Source organism: Colletotrichum lupini, chromosome 9 (assembly GCF_023278565.1).
Source record: "Colletotrichum lupini chromosome 9, complete sequence".
Lineage (NCBI taxonomy): Eukaryota > Fungi > Ascomycota > Sordariomycetes > Glomerellales > Glomerellaceae > Colletotrichum > Colletotrichum lupini.
This window is the reverse complement of record NC_064682.1, coordinates 2128020-2147072: the sequence shown is the minus strand read 5'-3', so window position 1 is coordinate 2147072 and position 19053 is coordinate 2128020. Positions and strand designations below refer to the sequence as shown.

Here is a 19053-nt window from a genome sequence, read left to right as displayed (position 1 = left end):
TTCATCCCTGATTGAACCAGTATAAGCGATTGAGTATCACAGCTCTTCCTCGTCGACATTGGTACCCGAGGTGGCCGGCGCATTTGTCTGTGTAGGGACCCCACGGTTCATGACATCGCTCAAACCTGAGTTATTTGACTGGGCTCGGATTTGATCATCGCCGCCAGAAATACTCGGCCGATGTTTCTTCAAGGGGCTCCCAATTGTTCCCTCTATCGTAGCGTCGTTGCTAGGGTCCTGGTTCACGCCCTCGGAAACATCGCCATTGCCTGCAGCGCTTGCAGCGCCAATCAACGGATTACCGAACGCGCCCGAGTTTACAGAGTTATTGGTGGCACCTGCGTTCTCGGAGCGGTCGGGCTCGGCTGAATGTGCTCTCTTAAGCTGTTTTACGAGGAGTCAGGTGCCAAGCTTACACAAGAGGATGTGGGGAGTAAAACATACTCGAATACGGTTCACACCATCAGCAAGCTCCCCTTGAGATCTAACGTCCTCGGGGGCGAGCTTGTTATTGATGTCCTTTTCATCAATATCCTGCATCTTTCCAAGAAGTTCACTCTCGTCGTCATCGTCGTCACTGTCGTCATTGAGAGCTCCCCCAATATTGCCATTGCTCTTCTTGCGGGCTTTCCGTCGTCTGGTGGCCTCTGTATCCTGGTCTCTGAAGGCAGAAAATCCAACGGTGCCAGAGGTCTTCAAGGGGCCGAGGCTTGAAAAGTCTAGCTGCCCAGACCGGCGTTTGGCAGATCCCGGCGTTGCCTGGGCTGCCTTTGAAGAAGCAATGATGCCAATCTTCTGGAGTTGCCCTACGCATTGTTAGCCGCTTAGAACGCAACATTATTACATTTCTTGAGAAACTGGCCGACTTACTCTCCCCGCGGTAGAAGAATGTGAAAGAAGCATATGGCTTGTCGGGGCCATCGATACCCGTCACGGTCTGAGTACTAATAGTCTTCGGATCCAACGTCTTGGGCTTGGCAAAGCTTGTAGTGTGCTCCACGTCAGCATCGACGCCGCTCTTCCCATTGCCTTGCTTTCCGGACTCCGCGTCATCGTCATCGTCATGAGCATCGAACTGTGGAGAGTATTCTCCTTTTTTTATTTCGCCAGAAGCAAGCACACGGAACATCAGCACCTTGATCTGTCCAGTTGCCTCGGGGATCTCGTCATCGTCGGATAAGGAGTCAGAGTCGTCTTCGCCAAAGACAGCCTCAACAGGAGATCCGTCCTCGGCACCGTAGCGCAGAGTGTCTCTGGGGCCGTTGGGGCCTTCCTCAACTTGCATGCTTGTCGCTCCAGTCGTAGTCTTTTGTCTCCTGCGTCGCTTCTCGAACTTTTGACGGCGACGTTCCAGCTTCTCTGCCGCATCGTGACCTTGAAGGTCCAAGCCGTTAAGCCAACGCTCCAAGCCGACTTCGCGGAATAAAAATTCGCGCTCAGCAAGACCTCCGCCTTCAGAATCGGGTACCTGAACCCAACGACTGTTGACCCAGGTCTCCTCACCCGGTCGCAGAAGCGTGGCGACTTCCTCCTTGGATCTTCCGTCAAAGTATATGTAGGCGGCTATCGTCTCATTCTCAGAATTGGTCATGGGAATATAGGGGTTGACGACTCCGGAGAACTTCGAAGGACCTTGAGCGGCGGTGGGCAGGCCTCCGACGAACTGGGGCTTGGGATAAGGGTTCGTCTCGGTGGACTTCGGAGTCGAGTACGGGATCGGCAAGCCGGGTGTCAAGAGGGTAATTGAAATGGCGAACTTGGCAGGCTCGGGCTTGTTCGAATCGGGGTTGATGCTTGGCTGAGGCACGGGTATATAGGTGCTGATGCGTGACAGTCGTGACTGCTTTTGCATACCATGCTCGGGAAGAGGAGCACCGTTGGCATGTATGCTAACGGCAATCCCTTTAAAGCAGGGCATGGCTGCGAAGCGGACTAGAGCGCGTAGAAGCGCCGCAGTCCGAGCAAGGAAGGAGAATGGGCGAAGGGCACCGCGGTCGCCAGTGACAATGCGGCGATCTGAAGGTTTTCCTTGCGAACGCGGCAGTCAGGCAGCTTGGTAAAGCTGCGTAATGTTAGCTGAAGGCCGTGGTTTGGGTGAGTCGTTGGGTCGATAGTTCCGTGGGTGGTTTGCGGGATTCGGTGCGGCACACGGCGGACGAGGTGGGAATAGTGGGGGGTTGCTTCTTGCCTTGGTGGTTGTCGAGAGGGACGCAAGCAACGGTGTTTTGCAAGAGCGACTCAGTGGCTCAACGATCTCAAAAACCGCAGTGGCGGGTAGCGAGTAGACTGCAGCGTAACAAGGTGGCAGTTGATGCGACTATGGGGTCGAAGCTGAAGTAGAAATTGCTCTTCTTCACCGTCTCCGAATGGACCTGGTTGTGGTGGATCTGACGACCGGGGGCAATGAGACCTTGGGCGAGGAGGCCTAGGTACAAATGGTGCGCATATTGTCCCAACGACAGTGGAGAGACAGAGGTGCGGGATCTGGGAGAGAAAATTGTTGAAAAGTAGAAGATGATGCGGCTGAAAAATACCAGAGTATTGTTGGCTACAGCGTGATGTGGTCGAAGTTGGGACAAGGCTCAAGACAATGGCGGCGGCAGCTGGCGGTGTGGGAGGGCAAGGAAGCGACAAGATAGTGCCCTGGAGGGGAAATGTTGCTTGGCTGTCCCGTGTCCGTGCTTGGATGTTCCCGCAAGTGCAGCTTCCTACATCCGCTGGGATCAAGTGCACTGGTGCACTGTGGGGGGGCTGGCACTTCCGTCCACGAGGTAACACCATGGCAGTGGCAGGTTTTGGTATTCTAGGCCGCGACTTATTGCCTCGACTTACCTTAGCTCCGTACCAGCGCTCAGGTGCCTCCCCGTCTCCTGTTAGGTATCACCGTATCAGCAGAGGGCGATGGCTGTGCATTTGCTTACCTAAGATACCTCACCTGGACCTTTTTAGATGGCGACTTGGGTGCTCGTGATGCCTAACGAACCCTCACGGTCAAGATTAGTATCTTCGTTTCGTTGCACTCCGAAGAAGTCGACGCAGGCAACTTTGTTGAAATTAATTAAATGAGTGGGTGCCGAATCCTCGGCGGGGTCTCTCAATAGTCTCTTGCTTTCTTCCATATCTCGACGTATTAACGTTACCCCGCCAGATCTCAGCAAAAGGTCAGCAACAATACCACCATAAGAAAGCAAGCACCCCCTCATCAACTTCGATGCGATGACCTCCGCCGTACACTACTGGAACCTCCCTCACTATAACTCGTTCCAATGCCCGAGTCCCCCCTGAAGCCCCTTCCGTCATCTTCTTCCTCGTCGTCGGCCTCACCACCGAGCGGGAGCAGGTCCTCCACACGAGGCCCCGCATGCTGCTCGTCCTTGACTTCAGGCTCATACCGTAACGGAGCCTGGTTCCCATAGGTCGGGAACGTCCTCGGGGCATCCGACAGCTCATCGATGCCACTTCCTTCCTCTCGCTTGGCTTGCCCCATCGACTTATTGTACGACTTTTCCACGATTCCTCCATTGCCGATGCCAGAGCCCTGTGACGATCCTGAAAGCCCAGACCATGCCAGCCATGCCACCGCCATGAATATGATCTCGGATGCCCAGAATACCAGGACGGCAGCGGTCAGAGTCATCACGCGGTAGTTGTACATCAGCCAACGCAATCCCCGCAGTTGAGCAGTCAGCGTAATCGAGGCAGAGTATGTCTCGATATCCTGGCCGCCCTGAAGTTCAAGGTACGCTGAAGCGGGTAAGGAGGAGCCTCTGGCCAACTCCACGCGCTCGGCCATCGGTACGGTCAGTACGCAAGTTTCCGAATCGGAGAACAAAACGTGGTAGGCTAGGAAGAGGATTCGCGACGCTGTCGATACCATTGGATCTTGATATGGCACCAAAGCGGGCCGCCTTGAAGACAAAAGGACTGTCTTTCCGTCGAAATGAGCATAGGGTTCAGGAGCGATATGAGGCTGTATTTTGTTGCTTCCCGTCGACAAGGCTCCAACATCCAGCAGGTGGATAGCAATCATGAAGTTGCCTCGTTGTGTGTTGGCAGGCGAACGAGGCATAGACAACGTGACGGACACATCATACTCCTGCTGCGATCTCAGAGCAGACGTCGGGATGGTTGCTGTTCCAAAGGGATTTGCACCTGATCTAGAGGTGAGGTTACTTTTTGGTTGAATCAAACGGAAAGCAGGCGGGAAGCGTGAGGAGGACTCACCCGTACTGGAGGTGGACTGGGGTCGTCACTACTTGCTCAGGTAGGTAGTCGCGGAAAAAAAGGATAGAGGCGATAGCAGCAAAGGGCAGCAGAAATAACGACGTGCCGACGAGGAGGCTCGCGTTCACAATTGTCCTCCGTGCAGTTTTGGACGTGGCCACTCGAGACGCCTTGCTCAACACCTCCTACCAGCGCCAGACTTAGAATCTCAAGGACCAGCGAATCGTTATACTGGACAGAGAGCGTACCATTATATCCGAGAACAGATGTGATTGTATGCTCTTGGAGCTCAAGGGAGTAGTCTCAATAAACAAGGTAGGCGAGGGGGGTGCTCCAGCTGGAGGTTCGGGAGCAAGTTGTGGTAAAATGATGTCGTCCGATTTACAAGCGATGTCGTCCGAAGCATACGACTAGTTGCTTCACCAAGCTATGCGTGTATAGTGTCGTCGTTGTGCAGGGGGTGAGCGGTTACCTGTAAGGTGCTCCGTCCTTGCCGTGAGGTAAGACTAACGTAGTCAAGTGGGCCGTTGAAGGCAGCACCCTGCGCTTCTAGAAAGAAGCGACGCAATTTGGGCTCTGACTTTGAACGGGCCAGAGCTCCTGGTCACGCTTGATGTTGATGTTGAGATGTGAAAGTGACGCGCAGTGGATTTGAAGCTCAAGGCTTGAGCTACTCTGAGCCAAGGGATGACGGTGGGCAAGGTGGCTGGCTCAAGCCCCGGGCGTTTAAGGTACCTTGTCCATACCAGTTGAGAAAGCTGTGGTGCTGGGCTGACACGCCGCCATTTCCATACCTAAGTATCCTTCGCCCGCGCCAGCTGGAATTTGCTAATCTTCCCGATGGCTTGAGCTATTGCCTCGACGGGAAGGAGTAGCTTGGCAGGCGTGCAGGATTGTTGCCCATTCATACATATTGGAGGCTATCTACCTTCCTCAACACGACAGCTGCTTCAACCGACATGTGACATTCCGTGGGCAGCAGTTACTCATACCTAACACATACCATACCGTAAGGTATCATCTTATCATCAGTACCTTCTCACAAACCCACTGCGAAACCAGGCGATAGTAAAACCCCCTGTTAAGTATTTGTGGCGCACGTAGTCAATCTACACAGTACTCCGTAAGCAGAGATACTTCGACTTCAACACGGTGTGCTTCAGCCAGTCAAATTACCCAAACCCTTAGGCAGGTGGACCGCTGCCCGCAAATACACGGCCAGGGATTAAACTTACCCACCATACCATAGTACGTACCGATGGGTATCGACGTGGGGAGACCCCGAGGTCGATGTACCTGACCATACCCGTACAGTGTTTCATACGTAGGTAGCCACATATTACTGCGTACGTGGATCAGGGATGGCACTGTACTCTTGGCGGAAATATCCGTGCGTACGTTAAGAGGAAAGTATGGATAAGAACACCCCAATTCCCAACGGTCAAGCAATGCGATGTACAGATGAGATAGGTAGTGAGGTATAACAGAGGCACAAAGGTGAATGCAGTCAAGAGTGTCACAGTGAGTACCGATGAATCTGTGCTTCCAGGTGGAGCTATTTTCCATTTGTTCACTTATTTTGACGCGGCGTAGCCAATTGCAGTAATCCATCCACACTGCGTGAACTCTTTTTTCCTCAACGCTGCCGATACAAATAAACGCCCAGTAAGCGACTCATGAAACAATAGTCCTGGCCGGCTCAGAAATGGCTTCACAACATGATCTTCAAGAACTGCTGAGGGTCATCACCTCTCGGAAGGGAGTGACGATGATGGCTGCAATGGGCCAGGTCAAAGCACTGCAAACAGTGGAGCTTCGAAGGTATGTTGATCGAGTGCGTGGTTCTGCTTTTATATCCCACCAATCTCACGTGTATGTGAGTAGCATCCAGCAGATTAGTGACGCTCCGCTCGACCTGGTAGAGCGTGGTCTAGGTGACTCAAAGTCGGCCAAGGCTTTACAGACCGCATGCAAGACCCACCTGAAGAGGGCAAATACCAAGAGATCCGGGGATCATCTTAGCTCTCCAAGTGGGAAGCGTCCCAAAAGTTATCACCCCAGCGACAACTCCGAAGGTCCTGCCCAAAGTGTAGAGGATATGGAGGCTGCCCTGAGTCTTTCCGTGGTTACGGACGAGAAGGAGATCGCCGAGGCGTCCATATACACCAATCGGGCGCCACTGATGTTGGCCTTTGTGTTGGAACTTCTCAGGCACACAATGCCAATGCAGCCCATGTCGAGTCGTCTAAGCTTGGCCCAGGCTGTTGTAAGCGCCAACTCAAAGTCAAAGGCCATCAGCATTGGACTGACCAAGGCCGCCAACGAAGACAGCTCGTGGGGCGAAGGACAGCCAAAGGTCAACATCATGGGCAGAGCTATAGCTGTTCTCAAGAGAGGCGACTTCGATTTGCAAGGCAGCGGTTTGGTAGCCCCGGAATCTCCAGGAAGGGCTTCAGGTGATGGTCTACAGGACAGGAAGCCGTTAGACTCCTCGAAGCAAGACCTCGGCAGCATTGCGTTCACGGAAAATCAGTGGTCTGCCAGCCGTCAGGTCACTTTCAAATCATCGACCTTTGTTGCAAGGGTGGCAAACGTCGAGGACGGCACTCAGGCATCAGGTCTCCTTAGGTCCCTCCTACTTTCCGAGCCACAACTACAAACGGCCACGCATAACGCCTGGGCCTATCGAGTGAAGAGGAGAGGGCAAGGCGACAAGCAAGACAAGGGGCTGGGGGAGGTACGCGAGGCATGTGAGGACGACGGCGAAACTGGCTGCGGCGAATTCATACAACGACTGATTAGGGAGGCCGGCATTGTTGACGTGATCGTAGTGCTGACTAGGTGGTTCGGAGGGGAGATGCTAGGCACAGATCGCTGGAGACTGATGCGGAACGTCGTCACAGAGGCACTCTCCCAGAGGCTACGATTCACACAGACCCAGGGGGCCTGTGATGATGTGGCCTTATGGGCCCTGGATCTTCAGAACATGGACAATGGACTTGGCAGCCGCAGTGCCAGCGGAACAAGTGGTAACGTCGTCGGAATTCCTACCTATCGCCCGGAATCGGCTCGGGCGTACCTACTTAAAAGTTTTGCTTCCGGCCAATCTGAAGGTGTTCCCACTGGCGACAATCCCGGCGGGAGTGCTTCTAAAGCCAAGCAAAAGAGGGTCAGCAAATCGGAGGTCGATAGCGAGAGAATGCGCAACCTTGGCCGTCTCCTCGGAGCTCTCAGGCTGCTGTTCGATAGCTGGAGCAGCCTTGGACCTCGTGAGATGGACCGCAAGGCATACTCATGGTATGCGTCTATCAGACCAGATGTACAGCCAGGGGTGGCAGGATGGGGCGCCAAAGGTTGGCTGAAGCTAGATTCGATACTTCGACTACGTCGAGATGACCCATAGTACGGGGAAATAGATTATCAACCTGGCAGTATGCCCAAGCCTTTGGCAAACCAAAGCGCTCACGTTCGCTTTCAATATCTGCAGGCCGAGATTGGGTAGAACACAAACCCGTTGTCCAGGACATAACAATGCCATATATTATCTACACGTAATACGGAAACCGATATCTGAACCGCATCCGCGTCTCCGCCGAAACTCCGTTGGTAAGGCACTCACTGCTTGGCGGAAGTGCCGTGGTCCCAGGGAATTAAAATTGAAGACATGGTGGGACCGGGGCGGGATGCTCCCTGTTCTAGCCTGGTCCCACATAATGACCGTAAGCCAGGTACCTTGATTTGTGCACCTACCTTAGCTTCCTTAGATAAGGTGATTCACCTCTGATAAGGATATCTTATCAAGAATACTGGACCTGATGCTTTACTCACGGGTCATTAAACACCATGGCTGTGCGCACACACACATCACACCTCGCTAGGCAAGGTCAGTATTCTTGCATACCACTTCTGTAAAGACGCAGACGTGGCAAGGTGATACCATGGGTAGCTGCGCCATCATCCAACCCCCCCGCAACTACTTCTAAAAACACCAAAATATACTTTGTGTCGGCTCTGGTAGCGGTTGCGAACCATGCTACACTTTGCAACCGGCACGAGCGCCCCTCGCCGGGCTGCCTGTAGCTTTCTAACAATATCTCGACGGCTGGCCTCAACTCGATCCGCGGGCCAAGGTGCAAGAGCTCCACGGCCGTTAGTCCAACCAATCCTCTTCCCAACATAAAGTGCTAACCATACTGCAGCTACGCTACTCGTCGTGCTAACCAACTTAAACCCACTCCCACCACTTCGAATACTCTCGAAACAGCCGATGCCATCTTCAAGGCCAGAAAGATACCTTTGCTTGCCTCCGGGGTAGTAGCTTTGGGTCTAGGAATCTATATCAGCCTTTTGGCATCCTCGTTCTATTCCTCGACCTGCCACGAGAACCCAGAACCAGCGCCAGATGCAGTTCCGACAGGGCGACCCCACGCCTTCACCAAGGATTCTGCTAAAAGATTTGACCAAAGTCTCGAGGGCTCGGAATGGCTAATGGGTATCACTTCTCTGCGGAAAAGGCTTGCTGCAGAGGCTTCTGGACATGTGCTCGAAGTCGCCATGGGCACCGGCCGTAACCTTCCCTTCTACGACTGGAGTCAAATTATCAGCTCTCGGAACTCAGCAACTCAGGCACTTGCAGCACCAAAAGCCAATGCACGACCATCCAAGTTCGAAGCATCACCGATGATCTCCTATACGGGAATCGACATTTCTGATGAAATGCTCGGCGTTGCTGTCGAAAAGCTAGCAGAAACTGTGCCAGAGCTGGCTGATGTCGACCCAATAATTGAGAAGGAAACTGTGCCGTCTCCGGCCCAGTGGAATGATATTTCCTACCTTGCAGGAAGACTACGAATACTCCGATCAGACATTCACGAACATATTCCCTCGCCCCCACAGCAGCCTTGTCCGCAAGCTAAATACGACTTCATCTGTTCAACATTTTCCCTCTGCAGTGTCCGCGACCCGGAACAAATGGTTCGGGATTTGGCCAGCAAAGTAAAGCCGAACACAGGCAAGATCGTCCTAGTCGAGCATGGTAGAGGATGGTGGGGATTTGTTAATGGGCTACTTGATAAGTCTGCAGCTTCTCATTTCCAGAGTAAGATTGGTTCTTCCACGATAATCATCAGCACGAACTAACTCGCCTGCTCTTTCAGAATACGGATGCTGGTGGAATCGAGACATTGCTGAGATTGTCGAGAACGCCGCACAGTGTACACCAGGACTTCAAGTCACAAGGGTAGATCGCCCGTACTTCACGCAGCTTGGGACGACCTTGTGGATTGAGTTGAAAGTATCGGATTCGGGCGTGTCTTAGGCAACCCCTGGTCTCCATACTCGCAGGCGAAGAGTCATGGTGCATTTATTGCAGTCTGGTGATCAACGGGAAGTCGGCGTCAACAGCTGAATTCAAGACTTGTAGAGAAAGGGGAGGTTTGTTTATTTCATTTCAATCATACCCGGTCGAGTCTATCCCCCCGGCTTGAATTCCAATATCAAGCCGGCACAAACTTCCTCGGAACCAGCTGCTCTTACAACTACTAATACAAGAAAGACATCCGCCCATTCCCTAATTGTACTTCCAAACGAAATCAACTTCACGCTATCGTATGCCCTGGTTCCACAATTGTTTTCGCCGTCATCCAGCAACGCCAGCTAAGTATCAAATCTCCAAAAAGAGAGCCCAGTTGATTCCAGAGTCGACAGAACAAGCCGCACCTGGCATTGGTTTGCCCATAACATAATCAGTCGACACTCCGTACGCTGATACGGGACGTGGGCCATGCCTTCGCTACACGCAACATTTCACGGCCGTTAACAAGAGTCCAGCAAACAATCGAGCTCATCAAGTTCAATGCTTTCAGGGCTATGATCCCATTCTAGGAGGCCCCCTAGCTTGAACCAGCTGTCGCCGTCACTTTCCTTTCTGACGCTCGCCGGGACGGTTGCCTTGAAGGCTGGGCTTGTCATGAACTGATGCATATTTGCCAACCCGCTGTTAACGGCCACGCCGGTTTTCTCGTCGAACATGCCATAATCCCGAGCCGGTTCAAAGGCGTTGGCAGATTGCTCGCCATTGCCCGTTGAAGATAGTTCGCGGGCGAGCTTGCGTTTCTGCAGACCGTCTGCCGTTTGCGTAAACTCTCGTTCATCCTTTTCCAGCGGAGGAGAGGCACTGCGTTGACTTCTTGAGTACCGGAAGCTGCTTGGTAGGGACCCGACGGGAGTAGTAGGCATGGCAAAGTCGTCGTCACCATCATCAAATTCAGGAGAGGAAAGATCAACCTCGGGGGAGGGGCTTAAATCCCGCCGGCGAAGGTCGATGTCGTCACCATCTTCGGATCCAGATGCGATGCTGGAGAGAGATGGAGAGATGACTACACGCTGAGCGAAGGCCGGAGAGTCTGGGAAAGGCAGTCTTGGCCGCGTTGTGAGATAAAAATATGTCCGGCGTGGGTGTATCTTTTCGAGTTCCTTAGCCATTGGGCAAGGTACCCGACCACTCCAACAGGAACGCTTCAGGTAGGCGGAGAGGCGGGAAGAAACAATGGCGCATGGGTTTGCAGAGCTACGAACTTGTTAGTAAGTCTGTGACGACTTGAGAACGGAGCTGAGTGGCTTACTTCTTGACAATTGGAATCTGCTGCGAAAGCACAGTTGCCAGCTCTCGCACCAGATGAGGTCGGTTACAGGTGGCCTGTAATTGGGCAATAGTAGCTTCTACAATCTCGTCGTTGATTCCCTCGATCTTCATGTGAGTGGCAGATTCGGAGTCGCTGTGGGATTCCTGCATCTCGACGTTACTTTTTGTCGGAGACGGCGGTGGCGTATGATCAAAAACTACAGCGTCTCCGGTATGTTTTTGTGACGTCGGCCCCTGCACTATCCCATCTCCATGCGAGCGTTTCTGTCTCTTATTCGGCCGCGTTATTGTTGTCGATGTAATTGTTACGCGGTTTCCTCCATTTTCGGAATTGCTTCGACTTGGGGCGGCGGTGGCCGGATTGCGACTTGGATGGCTCCCTGGAACATGAATGCCCAGCGATGGGAGAGACAAAGATTTGCGGCGAGTGTTGTACGGCATTTTAACGAGGCTTGTCCAGAGATGGAATGTACGGATGGATATGAATGGTGATAAGAATTTCAGACGAGTGCATCCAGGAGACAGAGACGATGTCACTATGGGCGATGGGAAAGAAGGTGCAGTGATAACATGCGTCCTCGTTTGTTATGGGGGATGGTGGATGGGATTTGCGTGCTGGGCAACGACATAGTACTAAGAATCTGGGACGAGGCAAAGGCGAGCTAGCACCCTTTTTTTTTTTTTCTTACTTTTTTTTTTGTTTCCTTAGCATAGTCTCCACTTTCCCGCAAGCCCCTTGACCACATACGCAAGGGGTCCAGTCCGATGAGGTGTGGAACAGGAGAGTGCTCCACCCTGGCGTGCCGAGACTAGGGAACCTAACCACGCGTACGTCTTACAGAGCGCGAATGGGTACCGTTCCTATAGGCTATACGTCAGTACCTCGTCGTATCACCCGGTCGAAAAGATTTTAAATTGGGGACACGTCGGGATGAAGCTACACTAGTAGACATACCTTAATGGAGGATGTCCTGCCCTGCGTCAGATACCTCCGGATGGAATAATGGAAATGCTGATTGGTTGCTAGACATAGCACTGACCTACACGTGAGGCGAGACATACATAGCTTCTCAGAGACGATGTCAACACATGCTATGAAGAGCATGTTTCTATAAGGAAGCACGGGAGGTAGGAAGTGGTGTGCATTAGGCCTTTTGATTAACCGTGAAAGATCAGTCCTTTCTAGCACTATGTGCCTTATGCGCACCATAGGCACGATTAAGTAAACTGCCTTCGGAATTATAAATAAGGCCTAGTCACTAAGCTATAACGGTTATATAACGGTCTTAAGTAGTAATTAAAGTATTATTATAAGGGATTAGTTATTCTAATTATTTATTCTTATTTGTTTTTTTATTCTGCCTTTACTAATTACTCGGGCGGTTCTTAATATTAATTATATAGTATTAATATATAGTATTAATAAATACTCTTACTATCTCAATAGACTATTTTTTAAAATTTTCTAACTTTTTAACTTTTCTTTTTATAAAGTTTATAACTACGGATTATTAACGGTAATATTAGGCGCTTAACGTTATTATTTTATAAGCCGCTTACTTAGCTAAGTTTATTACCCTTTAAATAATAATAGCTTATAATAGTATAGTATTAGAGATACCCTCGTTATTATTATTAAGAATAATACCGACCTTATTAATATATACTTTTAACTTCGATTCGTATATATATATATATATATATTCGTTACCTCGTTTTTTTTATTAAAATTAAAAAACGCTACTTCCCTCGCTATTTATTACTATTACCCTATTACTATTACCCTATTACTATTACTTTATTATTATCGCCCTATTACTATTACTTTATTATTATTACTATTATTATTACTATTATTATTATTATCGAATCGTCTACTTATTTTTAAATATATACTATTAAAATACTAAGATACGTAGTTATTATTAACCCCTAGGGCTTCTTTAATAACTAGAAGTTCGATTTTATAAGTATTATACTAGAGGACCCCGAACTATAATACGGCTATTTTAAAAAATATAAATTAGATATTATTAATTTAAAAATTAAAAAGATATATATTAATATAGCTATTACTTTAATAAGTACTTAGTTTATATAATATAATAGCCTCGAAATACTTAATTAACTTTAGAGTATTGTTAATATTTCAAAAACGTAATATAAAAGTAAGTTAAGAAAGATTAAAAAGGATATTCTAAAGTTATTGAATAAGGTAAAAAGTAGGGAGTAGTTTTTAGTTATTTAGAGGGTAATTAATATATTATAATAGGATTATTAGTATTCGGTAACGGCTACGGCTAGCTATTATTAGTTATAAAGTTTATTATATAATAAAAATATTCGATATTAACCCTAATAAACTAGCTTATTTATAAAAGCGAAAATAGCCCCTAATAAGGCGGACCGGACCTTAAAGGGATTATTTATTCTTATATAGTAGTTTTTTTTTTAGCTTTATAAATTTAAAATCGATTTTAATAAAATTACGCTTTTATAAAAAGAATTATCCCCCCTAACGGAGTAATCCGCTAGGGCCGTATTATATATTACGTATTAAAAAAAACTAAATATATTATATTATTATAAAAAGGAACCCGAGGCAGGTCGAAACGCTACTATATTAACTTAATAAATATAACTTAATATAAAAAGAGAAAAAGTAAATTAATAAATAGAATTTAGGGCGCTAGGTTTTTAAGTTTAGTAATTTAATAATTACGTAACTTATAAAGGGTCCGTTAAGTACCTAAGGCCTAGGCACTAAGGGGCTTAGTATTTAGTACCGTAATATTACTCCCCCCTCTAGTATAAAAAGTACTATTTATAGCGCTTAATTCCTTTTTTAAATCCTCTATAATTACTTTTTATAAACTTATAATAAGGGTAGTTATTATATTATTATTAGCTTATAATAAAACTAGGCTATTATTAATTATTACTTTTATTTATAATACAAGGTTCTTTAATAATCCTATAGTTATTAAGTATTATTTATAGAACGCTTATAGGGCTATTAATATATAATAAAAACTCTTTATATTATACTATATAAGGTCCTTATTATATCCTTTTTAATTAACTTAGTATTATAGCTTATTATATTATACTCGTAATTTAATTACTTACGAAACTTTATACTTAGGCTTATTAAAGTTATAGAGGATTAGTAGCGGGGGGTCTTAGTATTATTTAAATAAGGGGTCCTCTATAGCCTTTCTTAGCTTACTTAGGTAAAAGACTAAGTAGGCTTTGCTCTTTATAAATAATTCTATAATTTATATATTACTTAAGCTAGTACTAGTAATAAGCTAGGGGCTAACCTAGGGCTATTATAGTTTATTAATATTTTAGGTTTTTTAATAAAATACGTTTATAAATACCCTATTACTAATTTTTAAGTTATTAAGCTATTAATAATAGTTAATATACTTCTAGTATTCCGTGATTATAAACTTTACAGGAGGGAAAGTTCAAAAAGGTGGAAAATCTAAAAAAAATAGTCTAACGAGATAGTGTAAGTATCCGCTAATACTGTGTATTAATACCGTATAACCAATATCGAGAACCGCCCGAGCAACCAGCAAAGGCAGAATAAAAAAAACAAATAAAAAACAAATACTTCTAGTATTTTATTTAAGTAACCCCTATATTACCTCTAGTAATCTCCTAGGCCTTATAAATACCTCGGGCTATTTTTTAAGCTTTAGTATAATTAAGCTTTTTTTTAATTAAATTAAAGTATTAAGTTCTAATAGCTTAGTTAAAAAATAGTCGAAGCTAGCGGCTAAATTTAACTTTATAAAATAATAGCCTTATAGTTTTACTAAGTTAGGCTACGTAAGTAAAGTTTATTATAAGTAGTATATCGCTCTAATTATCTTAATAATAATTAACTAAGGGTCGTAATTACTAAAAGATATACTAATTTAAGATCTCTATTTAACTATTTATTTATAAGTAGTTTATTATTAATAACTATAGCTTAATATTATAAAACTTATATAGCTCCCCTTAGAAATCCGATATAAACTAAGAACCGTAATTAGAAATAATAATCTTAAATAGCCTAAAAATTAGTAATACTTATTTATAAAATATCTTACTTATTTATTTTTTTATTTCTACCTTTACTAGTTACTCGGGCAATTATTAATATTAATTATATAGTATTAATATATAGTATTAATAAATACTCCTACTATCTTAATAAACTATTTTTTTCAAATTTTTTACTTTTTTAATTTTCCCTTTTATAAAGTTTATAACTATAGATTATTAATAGTAATATTAAGCGCCCAATATTACTACTTTATAAGCCTACTACGTACCTAGCTAAGTAAGCTACCTTTCTAAGTATAATAGCTTATAATAGTAGTATTAGAGATGCCCTTGTTACCGTTATTAAATAATACTAACCTTACGATGTCTACCCTAGTACTTCTAACTTTACTCATATATATATATATTCGTTACCTCGTTTCCTTTATTAAAGTCAAAAACGCTTCCCTTACTATTTATTACTATTATACTATTATTATTACTATTACTTTCTAACTATCTACCTTAAGTATAGTTTATTAAAATACCGAGATGCTAACTCGTTAACCCTTAGGGCTTTTTTAATAACTAAAAGTTCGATTTTATAAGTATTATACTAAACGACCCTAAACTATAAAAAGACTACTTTAATAAATATTATATTAGTAATATCGACTTATAAAAAACGGATAAATATATTATAATAAGTATTACCCTTATTAGCGCCCTTTTAATATAATAAAATATAAATAAGCCTAGACTTAATAATATAATTAGGAGCTTAGAAAGAGCGTAAGCGAGCGTATTAAATAAGAATATTAATAAAGAGAGGTTATTATTGAATAAAATAAAGGGAGAAAGTAAGGGGTAATATTCGGTTATTTAGAGGGTAATTAATATATTATAGCGGGATCGTTAGTATTTACTTAGTAACGGCTACGGCTGGCTATTATTAGTTATAAAGTTTATTATATAATAAAAATACTCGATATTAACCCTAATAGATTAGTTTACTCGTAAAGGCGAAGATGGCCCTTAATAAGGCAGACCGGACCCTAAAGGGATATCTTACTTATATCCCGTGCGGTAGTAGTTTTATAATAAAGTATTAAAATAGCTCTTTTACTTAATTTATTAATTATAATATATATTATATCCCCTTTAGGGTCCGGTCCGCCTCATTGGGGGCCATCTTCGCCTTCACGGGCAAGCTAATTTATTAAGGTTAATATCGAGTATCTTTATTACGTACTTTAATAAAACTTTATAACTAACTATAGCCGGCCGTAGCCGTTACTAACTATTAATACTAACTAAACTTAAGATATTAATAACCCCGCTACTATAATATATTAATTACCTTTTTAATAACCGAATACTACCCCTTACTTTCTCCTTTTATCTTATTTAATAATAACCTCTCTTTAATATTCCTATTTAATACGCTTACTTATGCTCTTTTTAAGCTCTTAATTATATTATTAAGTCTAGGCTTATTTATATTTTATTATATTAAAAAGGTACCGATAAAAGTAATACTTATTATAATATATTTATCCGTCTTTCGTAAGTTAATATTATTAATATAGTATTTATTAAGGTGGTCTCTCTATAGCTCGGGGTCGTTTAATATAATACTTATAAAATTAAATAACTTCTGGCTATTAAAGAAGCCCTAAGGGTCGACGAGTTATTAATAGCGTCTTAGTATTTTAATAAAATATATTTAAAGTAGATAATTAAATAGTAATAGTAATAGCGTAATAATAACGGACGGTAAGGGAAGTAGCGTTTTTGATTTTAATAAAAGAAACGAGGTAACGAATATATATATATATATAAGTAAAGTTAAAAGTATTAGGGTAGATATTATAAGGTCGATATTATTTAATAACGGTAACGAGGGCATTTCTAATATTACCGTTATAAGCTATTATTACTTAAAAGGGTAGCTAACTTAGCTAAGTACGCAGGCTTATAAAGTAGTAGCGTTAGGCGCTTAATATCGCCGTTAATAATCCGTAGTTATAAACTTTATAAGAGGGAAAGTTAAAAAAGTAAAAAATCCAAAACAAAATACTCTATTAAGACAGTGGGAGTATTTATTAATACTATATATTACTACTATATAATTAATATCGAGAATCGCCCGAGCAGCTAGTAAAGGCAAAAATAAAAAACAAATATATATTATATCGTAGCCTTTTTAATTAAGGGGTATTATTATAAAGTTTATTAAAATATATTATCATGGGTAGTTAAGTATAAGTAAAAGCTTTAGCTCCCCTAGGGGCCTATTACGGGGTTTTTAAAAGTAATAGTACGTATAATAATTTTTAATATATTAATATATATTTATAATAAGGCTAGGCTAGTAGTACCGTTATTTAATTATCTTAATTACTTTATTATACCCTAAGTACGCTAAGAGCCTCTATTTATATACCTTATGGATAATTATAATACGTAAATTATCCTCCTTAAGTATAACGAGCTTATTATTTATTATAAATAATCTATTATTTTAAATCTTTTAGTACTCGTGGCCCTTAGCTATTAATACTTATATTAAAATAAGTAATACTATTATTAGGTCGTAATTAAGCTTTAGTACCTTTTTAACTAATAAGTACCCCTAAAGCTCGTCCTTTAGTATAAAAGACCTAATTACGAGCTTAGGCTATTATATTACGTTTTTTAATAACGCTCGTAGCTCGGTAATAATATTTAGTAATAATAGCTCTAATAATAATAGTACCTAAGTTTAATTAGCCTCTTTTAGTACTTATTAAGTCCCAATATCCTCGTTCTTCCTTAATAAGGCGTTAATAAGCACATTTTCCTATTTTAAGTAATATTAAATTTAAAAATTAAAATTAACTAAGGTACTAGCCCAATAGGCCTATTATAAATTAAGGAGATATTTTAGTATAAAAAATAGGAGCGATTAGTAATTTATAATAATATTAAACTTTTAATAATAACTAACTAATTCCGCACGCTACTCCTCTAAATAAATTACTATTACTAGTATTTTCTTATTATATATAATATAATTAAGCTCTGCGCTATTTATAATCTTTAAATAGAACGCTATAAAGTACTATAAGTTATTATTTATTTATTATTAAACTAGGGCTCCGGTATATATTAAGTTTAATATATTAGTTTTTAAGTATATAAGTAGCTCGGGCCTAAAATAATAGAATATAAGCGCCGTTATAAGGGCTAGCTTTAGTATCTCGAACGTAGTATTATAATTAATATTAAATTAAAAAGGCACGCTTTTACTAATTAGCTTCGTTAATAATCTAGCTAAGTACTTATAGTCTTTTATAAACCTCTTATAAAAATTATAAAAACTAAAGAACGATTAAATACCCTTAAGTAATATAAATAGCTTCTAGTTCTTTATAATAAAAACCTTATCCTCGTTAAGTTATATATTATTAATATTAATAATAAAACCTAAGTACTTCGTAATAATAACGTTAAATTGGTACTTCTTAATATCGGCTTATAATCTAGCTTTTTATAAGTAATTTAGTACTTTTATAATATATTCGTAATATTATAAAAGGTTATTAAAAAAGATTAGGATATTATTTATATATATAATATAAAAATCGTTTAAATACTCTATTAATACGTCGTTTATGTATTATTAATATATAGTTAGCCTATTATAAAGGCTAAAAAGTAGTACTTTATATTTATATACTCCGTAGCGGGTACGGAAAGTCGTAAGGTCTTTTAAAATAGGGTCGAAGTAGATATAATAAAAGGTTTATTTAATATTGAGTTTAATAAATACCTTAGCTTAGCTTAGCTACGTTAGTATCTCGTTAATTAAAAATAGAGGGTACTAATCCTTTTTTATAATCTCATTTAGCTTTTTAAAATTAATATAAAATCGTAAATTACCGTTATACTTCTTAATAAATAATATAAATAACGTAAAGGGTATATTACCGAGCTTAATAAATCCTTTATAAAAGTACTTTAAAAAGTAAGCTTTAGTTACTTCTAGCTCGGGTACTAATTACTTATAGAGGGAGTAATAAATAAGCTTTTCTTATCCTCTCTTTATAAGCTCTATTTTATAATTATAATTATAGTATAATACTAATATATTACTTATTACT

The 19053-nt window shown here is 42.6% G+C and overlaps 3 protein-coding genes across 3 annotated transcripts; 1 reads left to right on the top strand and 2 right to left on the bottom strand.

Annotated features, from left to right (window-relative positions):
• Positions 1-36: 36 nt before the first annotated feature.
• CLUP02_16526 (uncharacterized protein) lies at positions 37-4475 on the bottom strand (the record flags this gene model as incomplete). Its single annotated transcript, XM_049295445.1, has 8 exons — positions 37-384; positions 445-806; positions 871-2016; positions 2535-2643; positions 2833-2870; positions 3253-4157; positions 4225-4409; positions 4473-4475. 8 exons carry the CDS (start codon positions 4473-4475, stop codon positions 37-39), a joined length of 3096 nt encoding a protein of 1031 aa, XP_049152592.1.
• A 1454-nt stretch (positions 4476-5929) lies between these two features.
• On the top strand, positions 5930-9541 carry CLUP02_16525 (uncharacterized protein; the record flags this gene model as incomplete). The annotated part of the gene is made up of 4 exons (XM_049295444.1): positions 5930-6045; positions 6109-7521; positions 8424-9259; positions 9381-9541. 4 exons carry the CDS (start codon positions 5930-5932, stop codon positions 9539-9541), a joined length of 2526 nt encoding a protein of 841 aa, XP_049152591.1.
• Positions 9542-9693: 152 nt separating this feature from the next.
• CLUP02_16524 (mucin) lies at positions 9694-11972 on the bottom strand (the record flags this gene model as incomplete). The annotated part of the gene is made up of 7 exons (XM_049295443.1): positions 9694-9879; positions 9943-10010; positions 10059-10792; positions 10848-11247; positions 11315-11508; positions 11589-11728; positions 11823-11972. The coding sequence occupies 7 exons, from the start codon at positions 11970-11972 to the stop codon at positions 9694-9696; spliced, it is 1872 nt and encodes a 623-aa protein (XP_049152590.1).
• Positions 11973-19053: the final 7081 nt, after the last annotated feature.